We start from the raw sequence: 9,593 nt of genomic DNA on the forward strand, positions 1-9,593 counted from the left end.
TCCCTTAGTGGCTGGGTAGCCTCACACCCCCCCAGCCTCAGTTTCCTCAAGAGAACGGGAACATGACAGTCCTGTGGGTCTAAGGCCTCCTTGAGCCTGACCTGGCTCCTGCCTGAGGTAACCACTGGACAGACTGAATGATGACAACTGTTGGCCATCTCCCAGAATCCTCAGAAACACTGACTCTTTGGGAGGCTGGCCAGGCTTCTGGGTGGGTGTCCAGGGCAGAACTGTGGCTCCCAAGCCTTCCTCCTTTGGCAGGCTTGCTTTCTTCTTCTTTTTTTTTTCCTTTTGTATGTTTGTAGCCAAGTCTTGGGGAGGGTTTCCTGGACAGAGGTCCTTGTGGCCACAGCCTTAATACGTGCAACCCCAGCTGCAGCAGCTGCTGCTTTTGGACCCAGGCACTGCAGGCAGCAGCAGCAATATGGAACTCTGGGGCACCTACTTGATCCTCTGCCTCTTCTCTCTCCTGCCCCACATCTTTGCAGAGTCACCCACTCCCAAGACCAAGAAGGTTGCAAATGCCAAGAAAGGTAAGCAGCAACCCCTCCCCACTCTCTGGGGCAGCTGCCCCTCCACCATTTGGGGAGAAGCCCCCCTCTCTACTCTCTGGGGGATGATGCCCATCCATCTTCTGGGGAGCAGCTGCCCCTCCATTTTCTAGGAAACAGCTGCCCCTCCCCACCCTCTAGAGGCAGCTGCCCCTCCTTGTGTGATCTCAAACTTCTTCCCTTCATGTCTGATCTTGATGAGTCCTCCTGAGATCTTTGGTGAAGGACCCTCTAGTGACTGGGAGAGTTCTTTACAGTGGGGATGGTTGTCAGAACTGCAAGAGCCCCTGACTCTTAAGATGGAGAAGAACCTTCTAGATCTTCTAAATGGACATCTGCTCCCTCTCTGCCACCCAATATGTTTAAAAAAATAACCTTGGACTTGGAAATGCTCACTTCCCACTAGGGGACAACATAAGGCTGAGCTACCTGATCTCAACCTGGGTTTCTTCAGCCATGAGCCCAGGACAGTGGAATTTGCTCAAAAGCTTGGTGAGAACATTTAATAATGTAAAAAATATAAAGGTCCAGGCAAAGTTATGCTTGGTGCACAGGGAGCGGGAGGAGGGCACACACACAACTGAATTCTCAATTCCATGGGGCATCACCCTGGTCATCTCAGACCAGAGCTTAGAGCGGCTCTCTGCTCTGCTGGGGGTAGGGCACTCTTGGGTCCCTTTGGTGGCAGCAAGACCCACCCTCACAGTCCTGCCAGCAGTGAGGTCATCCCAGGCTGGGTGGAGATGAAAGAGCAGAATGTCTTGGCAATGACCCAGGCTGTCCCTTCATAGGACTTAGGTACACAGGGACAGTCCAGTGGGGTGAGGCAAAGTATACAAATCAGCACCTTGGAGTTCAGGAGGCTGTGGCAAAGAATATGCAGATAGGGTACATGCTGGAGGTACCATATAAACCCAGCAGGATGATATACATTCTAATCCCAGTACTGAGGTGGGGCAGGAGGATCAGAAGTTCAAGGTTATTCTCTACTATATAGCCACTTTGAAGCCAGCCTGGGCTACAGAGACCCTGTCTTTAAAATCTCCAGGGGCTATGGGGTGTCAGCTTCCTGCTAAGCTCTGCTCTGAGTGCCTAGAATGTGTGACACCCTAGTTCCATTGTCAGCACTTCAAATAAAAACAAAGCAAACAATAGTAAGAAACCACTCAAAGACTGAGTTTACAATATGAACAAAGTTCAAAACAGAATGGATGTTATGCTGACATTGTTTTGTTAAGGGATTTATCATAAGGCATGCTTGTATGGAAATGAAGCCCACTAACCTGTATAATTAATATGTGTCAATAATTATTTGGAAAAACTAAAAGTAAATATTTGTTATATATGTATAAAATTATTCCAGAAAGGTCTACAAGTATAACAGAGATTACTTGTGGGAAGAAAAGCAATGTTTGAGCCATCTTGATTTGGAGACTTTTTTTTGGTTTTGACTTCTTTTTGCTCTTTTTGCTTTTGTTTTTTTAAAAATTCAAACTTTATTTTATGAGTGTATTGCCTGCATATAGGTAAGTGTACCTGTGTCATACAATGCCCGCGAGGACAGAAGAGGCCGTTGGACTCCCTGGAACTGGAGTTACAGAGAGTTGTTAGCTGCCATGTGGTTGCTGGGATTCAAACCCGGATCTTCTGCAAGAACAACCAGTGTTCTTGACTGTTGAGCCATCTCTCCAGCCCCTGTTGTTTTGTTTTTTGAGACAAGGTCTTCCTGTAGCTCCAGCTGGCCTGGAACTTGCTATGTTCCAGTCTGGCCTCGATCTCACAGAGATATGCCTGCCTTTGCCTCCCTAGTGCTGGGATTAAAGGCGTGCACCACCATGCCTGAACTGGTTTTGATTTCTTAAATCGTATGCATATATAATGTCTACAAAATGCTCATTTAAAAATGGGAGGGCCGAACACCCTGCAGTTATGTCCACAAGCATTGTCAAAATTGCCACTAAGGCACGTTTTATGTGAGGGATGCGGCTCCAAAGGCAAACAGAACACCTGAATGTGGAAAGCAGTTGCTAAGCTCTCAAGTTTTCATCACTTGTAAATCCTGTCTTCAGTTGTGGGAAAGGAGAGTGTCAGAGCAGGGTTGCCTTGGTCCTCAGTAAAGGCTGCAGTTAAATCCTGGCACCAGATGGCCCCCATGGGAGCTTAGAAGGTCCGCAGGACAGCTGGAAGAAGGCCATTGGTCACCCCTACCTGTGGGTCGGGCCACTGAAGCATTCCTACGTGCTTGTTTCTTCCCTGCCTGTCAGTAATGCTCACAGCTCTTCCTTCACGTGGGGGTAATGGCAGGGAGTCATGGCAAAGAGCCCCATACATCCCTCTGTCAGCACTTTGCTCCCTGGTCAATATGCACATCCAGGCATCCTGGTATAAGTTATAAATGGCCTCCTCTCTGAACTGACCAGTTATAGAAAGGCACTCCTTTTCTGGGTGACCCAGCCTGGCTTGTTCCCTAGCTAATGCCCTTATGCAGTTTCCAATTCACACCACTTATATGGTGCCGTGCTGGTGCTCCATACAAGCCAGCACAGACCTTCTGTAAACCCAGAGACTGAGGCAGAGGCCAAGGGTGAGTTAGTTTGATTGGTGGTTCCAACCCTCTTGCTTTGCTCTTGTTCCGCTGGGTGTTGCTTCCCCCATATTTGACAAGTTATATCATCAGTTTCTGTATATACAAGTCCGTGACTTGGCCATGGTTCCTCTACAAAGCTTCTGATGGGTGGACAAAGGCTCTGATCTCAGCCCTTGCAAATGTGAACTTTATACAAAATGGACCATGGAGGCAACTCCCCACCTTCTGTTCCAAGTTGAAGAGAGTCTCCTCCGAAGGCCCAGGGGGTTTCAGAAAGATCTGGGCCCACCCATAGCTCTCAAGTTACACACACCCACACCTACTTACCCATATGTACATGCACACACACCACACACACACACACACACACACACACAGAGTCTCCCATTTGCCCCTGATGAGGCACATGCCATTGACCCCCACAGTCTGCCCCTGACAGAGCTTCATGTGCCCTTCAGCAGGTGAGAAGAGACTGCGTCTGTGGCCATGTGGACCCTGGCTCTGGGCAGTTGCTCTGCCATCCTAGGCAGGTTGTTTAAGTATGGCTTTGGTTATCCTCATTTGTGAAGAGGTGGAGGTTCAGGACAGTGCTTGCCCATGGCATAGCGCTGACTGTGAGCACAGCCGAGGTGGTGCACAGCAAGTCAGAGCCTGCCTGAAGTGGTGTCTCTGAAAAGCAGCTCCCCAACTGCAGGGTGGGCACCCGTCATCTGCTCTGTACTATGCCATGTTTATTTCTCCTGGGCTTCCTCAGAGTTCTTTCAGACTACTGTCTTTCTTCCACTGTGCATATGAGGAGGCTGAGCTGTGTTGGCAAACATGTGTCTTTACCACCCTCAGTTGGTAGCAGGACAGGAGATCTACCCTGCTGTCCCTGCTTGCTTCTCCAGCCTGGGGAAATTGAGCTCTGTGTCTTATGGCCCATAGACCTGCTGGAGCTGATGAGGTGGCTGTGCATCTTGACACATGCACGGTAGGGAAGGCTGGAGCAGGAGCAGGAGTAGGGAAGGAGCCTACAGGAGGGTCAGTTTTTTTTTTTTTTTTTTTTTTTTTTTTTTTTTTTTTTTGAGCTTCCTGTAGCCCGAGCTGGCCTGGAACTCACTATGTAGACCAGGTTGGCCTTGAACTCACAGAAAAATCTGCCTGCCTCTGCCTCCTGAGTGCTGGGATTAAAGGCATGAGCCACCACACCCAGCAAGGGTCAGTTCTTTAGACCAGTGGTGTTGAAAGACTGAGGCCAGGGGAGTCCTTTCCCCTTGCTCCTTTGGGGCTGGCAGACAAGGAGGGAGCTTCTGCCTGCCTCAGTGTCTGTCTCCATTGCCTCTTGTCCCTGTCCTAGATGTGGTGAGCTCAAAGATGTTTGAGGAGCTCAAGAGCCGGCTGGACAGCCTAGCCCAGGAGGTGGCCCTGCTGAAGGAGCAGCAGGCTTTGCAGACAGGTAAGTGCAGCGTGGCTGTCAGGTCAGTAGGGGGCAACAGCGAGGAAGGAGCCTCAGTTTCCAGCCAGTGCCAAGTTCAGAGGTCTTGTCCTCACCAGCTTCCTCAGGGGAAATCATCAAACTTGTGTTTGCAAGACCCCCCCCCCCCACCACAGCCTGGTCTGGCCACAGCTAGAGGTTGTGGAGGTACAGTAATGCCCCAGGAGGCTCTCCAAACAGGAACCCACCATTGCCCACTGGAAGAGCAGGGGCAGCGGTTGGTTGCAGTACAGCTTAAGCCAACTACAGGGGACCTGTACTTGGTGGATTCACAGCTCTGGGCCACGTTGCCCCACATCTCCATCTCCTATGTGTCAGCAGCTTTGCAGATGCTGTCTGAATCACAGTAACCAGGCCAGCATTAGTCAGCCTTAATATAAAGATGAGTCAAATGAGGCAGATGGAGACCTTGGATCTGGCTGTCACCTGACTGGAGAGTGGCAGAACAAGACTTGACCAAGGCCTTATGGTTTGAGCACTCTGGAAGCCAGGAGAGCTGTCCTTATTCTCTTGCTTGGGGTGGCCAAGGGCTCAGGCACAGGGAGGGTATAGCCACCCAGCTCTTCTTGGGTCAGCCTTTCTGGGGCCCTGCTGTCCTTCACCACGGTCCTTTTACAAGTGCCTTCATTCCCACACTCATCTACTCCCCTGTGACCTCACCTCTGTTCTGAAGTGTGTCGTGTTCAGTGACATGTGCCTGGCCCTGGACTAGGGGTATGATGCACCTGGACTAGGGGTATGATGTACACACACACAACACAACACACACACACACACACACACACACACACACACACACACAACACACACGCCATAGAGCCGGTGAGTAAACACTTCTACGAAGTCTGGTTGTCAGATGCCCACAGGAACATGGAGATGTTGCTCCTCAATATTTACTGACTAGAGTGGCTCACACCCCTAACCCTAACCCCATTCCATCCTCACCATGTGACCACATGGCACCTTCTTCCTGACCTGTGAGGCCAAGGTCCCACTGGGTCATTCCCAAGCACCACGTGGGAATAGCCAGCCGGTCCTTCCCATCTTCTCTGTTATAAGTATTCCTGTAGTCTCAGCTCATCCTCCCAGTTCCACCCAAATAATCGGAACACCTGGCCCAAGCAGAAGTTCCCTGTGGTGGGTGAAGCTTGCCAGTCCTCAGGAAGGGGTGACAGGTCCCAAGTACCTGGAGTGTGGCCTCCAGTCCAAGTGGGAGAGTGCCTGGTCAGGCAGGATCCTAGGGAGGGGTGTGAGAAAGAGCCCAGTGCAGAAGGCTGCCTCTAAGATGGAGTTGACTGATGAGGGATCCATGCCCAGGGAGTCCGGGGAAGGCAGTCCAGGGAAGAGGCAGTACAAGCCTGGGGCCATCTTCTGTGCCCAGGGAACTATTCTGCCTCTTGCAGAGAGGCCAGGCAGCCTTTGTACCCATCTCTGGAGGGCAGTGGCCCTGTCTAGGTGGCCCCTTGCAGCAGAGGGATGGCTATTCCAAGAGCAGGGCATCAAGTCTTCTTGAACAGGTATCTGGGCTCGTGAGTGTCTGCCACAGCAGGGTCCTCAAGGGTTACCAGGCAAGACCTAAGGAACAGGATGGGATGGAGGCTGGGGGAAGGAGGGACTCGGGAGAGGCCTCTTTGACTTGGTGCATCCCCACCTTCTGTGACCTACGGTGACAGCCATCACTCCTCCCCAGTGTGCCTGAAGGGCACTAAGGTGCATATGAAGTGCTTCCTGGCCTTCACCCAACCGAAAACCTTCCACGAGGCCAGCGAGGACTGTATCTCGCGCGGGGGCACGCTGGGCACGCCGCAGTCGGGGCTGGAGAACGAGGCGCTGTACGAGTACGCGCGCCAGAGCGCGGGCAGCGAGGCGGAGATCTGGCTGGGCTTCAACGACATGGCCACGGAGGGAACCTGGGTGGATATGACCGGCGGCCGCCTGGCCTACAAGAACTGGGAGACGGAGATCACTGCGCAGCCCGACGGCGGCAAGGCAGAGAACTGCGCCGCCCTGGCCGGCGCGGCCAACGGCAAGTGGTTCGACAAGCGCTGCCGCGACCAGCTGCCCTACATCTGCCAGTTCGCCATTGTGTAGCCAGATGGAGGGCGGGGCTGGGGCAGGGCTAGTGGGGGCGGGGTCAGGATTGGGGGAGGAGGAGCCTGGGTCCAAGGGAAGTGGGGCTGTTGGGCTGGGTGTAGGTGGGGTGTGGTGGCTACTGGGGAGGGGAGGCCTGGTGGAGGGTCCAGAGGAAGGCAAGGAGACCTTTTTGACTGGGTCCCACCTCTTGCCTGGTTTTTGCAAATAAAGTTGGTGCAGAGCACCTGAAGTCTGCTGGTTGGCCGGGCAGGGAGATTACAGGAGAGGCCAGAAGAGCCCTGGGCGCACCGGTTGGGAGTGGGTTCCAACGAGAGGACGAGGGAGGATCGGGTGTGGAGTGGAGGGTGGTGAGAGAACGGTGGTAGAGAGCCCTGGCGCTGCCTGCGTTCTTTTTCTTTTGGCTTATTTTAACATAGAAAAATTGCAAGAAATTCGGATTCGCCAAATATTGTTTTTGTGTATTTGTTGCTTTCTCCTTTCTTTTACTTTTGTTTTTAATATTTTTTGGTTGATTTTATTTTATGAGTGTTAAGCCTGCATATTTGTAGTCCCAGCAAACATCTAGTGTGTCTGCTCATGTGCTTGTCGTGGTGTGGAAGCTAGGGGATACCTTGCAGGAGTTGCTTCTCTCCTTCCACCATTCAGGTCCCAGGGGATCAAATTCAAATCGTCAGATTCCTTTACCTGGGGAGTCATGCTGGTCCCCTTTTGTTTTTTTTCCTCTCTCACTGTGTAGCTCTGGCCAGCCTGGAACTCATTGTGTAGACCAGGCTATCCTCAGACTCACAGAGATCCACTTGCTTCTGCCTCCTGAGTGCTGGGATTGAAGACATGTGCCACTACATCCTGCCCCTTTAACAATAAATGTTCATTCGATCTCCTTTTCCTTCCATGCTGCACTGTAAGCATCCTGAAAGCAAGGGTGTTTCTTACACATGTGCAGCAGTTATGGAAGTCAAGAAATTACAGGCTTTTTCCAGAGTTCACTTCCTTGATACACACATACACCCCAATTCCAGAGGAGGGGTATATCCCTATCCCTTCTCCCATTGGAGAACTATTTGAGGATGCTCTGACATGCAGGAGCCTGCTGTGGGATAGAGGAGGAACAGGGTGCTAAGACCACCCAAGGAGATTGATCAATGCTGGGGGCTGATCCAGAAGCTAGATATGACAGTTGCCAACACTGCCTGGCCATTGTGCCACCCCCCACTCTTCACTGAGAGCCAGCCAGGGGGTCCACACTGCTCCAAGTCAACACAGCATGTCACTGAGTCCACCATATTGCAGGGACTTTGAGAAAACATTTTTTGGGGGGTGTATTTTTATTTTATGTGTATGAGTGTTTTGCCTGCATGTGTATAAGTGTACCCATGTTATGCGATGCCCTTGGAGGCCAGAAGAGGACATTGGATTCCCTGGAACTGGAGTTACAAACAGTTGTTAGCTGCCATGTGGGTGCTGGGAATTGAACCTAGGTCCTCTGGAAGAGCAGCCAGTGCTCTTAACCACTGAGCCATCTCTCTAGCCCCTGTAAGGGACTTTAAATATGCAGTCTGGTTTTATTTTATTCACTCAGAGCAACCTGTTAGTATAATCACCTTACAAGAAGGAAGTTCCAGCTCAGGGAAGTTCAGTGGCTCCTGTCGGTGAAAAGCTAGTGAGCAGCAATGCCAGGATCTAACCCAGGACTGATTCTGCAGTACTGGGCCTTCCTACCACCATTGCATACTGGCCTCGTGACTGGAACTTTCCTGTAATAAAACACAAGTAGCCTAGTGTCATTCTCCCAGCCCCCTTCCCTCAGTAGCTATTGGCCAGCTTCCAGTGTGAGCTGGTCCAGGCCACCCCTATGGACCCAGCTTCAGTGCTCCCTCTTAGGGGAAGACCTCCTTATCTCATGAGTGTGGCCATTGCTTCACTTGAGGGACTTCCCCAGCACCTTTTGCTTCCAGATAGGCTCATTGTGCCTTGTTGTCAGTGTGATTTGACTGATGAGGACAGGGTGGGTTGCAGATGGCAGCTTTCAGTGAGCTGTGTACCTCATATCAGGCTGCCTGTCACTGGCACAGCACGGTGTGGAATTCAAGTTATGGGTGGACAGTGAGAACCCTGTGAATAGTGTGGAAACACTGGAGAGCAAGGCCTGTGCTCATTACGGTCAGCCAGAGGCCACAGCTGAAACTAAGAGCTCAGTCCTGGACCCTTCTGACCCCTCAATCACCCTTTAGCCCGACTTCCTGAATGGATGGCTGCTCTCAAGAGGGCCTGTTCATTCATCGGCAGGAGGGCCTGTTCATTCATCGGCAGGCAACAGGCACTGCCTGATTCCATCAGCAGGTGGCAGTGTAGGCAAGAGAATAATTTTCGTTTCTTCAGCCTGGAATGTTCTTAGGGTTGGAGCACTTAGACACTTCAGGCTCCTCCACCTGTCCTCCCAGAGGATGTGGGTTTTTTGAGACTTACTGTGTAAAAAGCTTCAGGATGGCAACCAAAGGGACACTTTGAAATAGGGGTGTAGGGGGTGAGAAGTAAAAGACTCGCTAAAATTTGTTTTGCTAATTTAGGACTTTCTAATTTTTTGCCTTCAGTATCCTTAGCAAAAGCCTAACCAAGTTGTTATAGGCCATACAAGATACTTTTCAATGATTAAACACTTTTGACCTGACCTTAGAAGTTCAAGCATGCATTCTCAATATTTTAAAAAAATTCCTTTCAGTTCCACCCATTTATATTCATTTGAATATAGCTTCGTCTTATAATTCTATTTTATTTTTTTATTTAATTTTTTTGAGACAGGGTCTCCCTGTAGCCCCAGCTGTCCTGGAACTCACTATGTAGATCAGGCTGGTCTTGAACTCACAGAGATCCACCTGCCTCTGCC

At 51.0% G+C, this 9,593-nt stretch overlaps 1 protein-coding gene across 1 annotated transcript; it reads left to right on the top strand.

Moving 5' to 3' along the window:
* The first annotated feature begins 313 nt into the window (after positions 1–313).
* On the top strand, positions 314–8,040 carry Clec3b (C-type lectin domain family 3 member B). Its single transcript, XM_008849509.3, has 3 exons — positions 314–533; positions 4,478–4,576; positions 6,306–8,040. Exons 1-3 carry the CDS (start codon positions 425–427, stop codon positions 6,704–6,706), a joined length of 609 nt encoding a protein of 202 aa, XP_008847731.1. The 5' UTR covers positions 314–424; the 3' UTR covers positions 6,707–8,040.
* The last annotated feature ends 1,553 nt before the right edge of the window (positions 8,041–9,593 follow it).

Source organism: Nannospalax galili, unplaced genomic scaffold (genome assembly GCF_000622305.1).
Source record: "Nannospalax galili isolate Female #2095 unplaced genomic scaffold, S.galili_v1.0 scaffold443, whole genome shotgun sequence".
NCBI lineage: Eukaryota > Metazoa > Chordata > Mammalia > Rodentia > Spalacidae > Nannospalax > Nannospalax galili.

Excerpts from the sequence above, each read along its gene's own strand:
- Clec3b (XM_008849509.3), top strand. The coding sequence starts at position 425 with ATGGAACTCTGGGGCACCTACTTGATCCTCTGCCTCTTCTCTCTCCTG. Across the intron at positions 534-4,477 it reads GGTTGCAAATGCCAAGAAAG|ATGTGGTGAGCTCAAAGATG; the intron begins GTAAGCAGCAAC and ends TCCCTGTCCTAG. Across the intron at positions 4,577-6,305 it reads GCAGCAGGCTTTGCAGACAG|TGTGCCTGAAGGGCACTAAG; the intron begins GTAAGTGCAGCG and ends ACTCCTCCCCAG.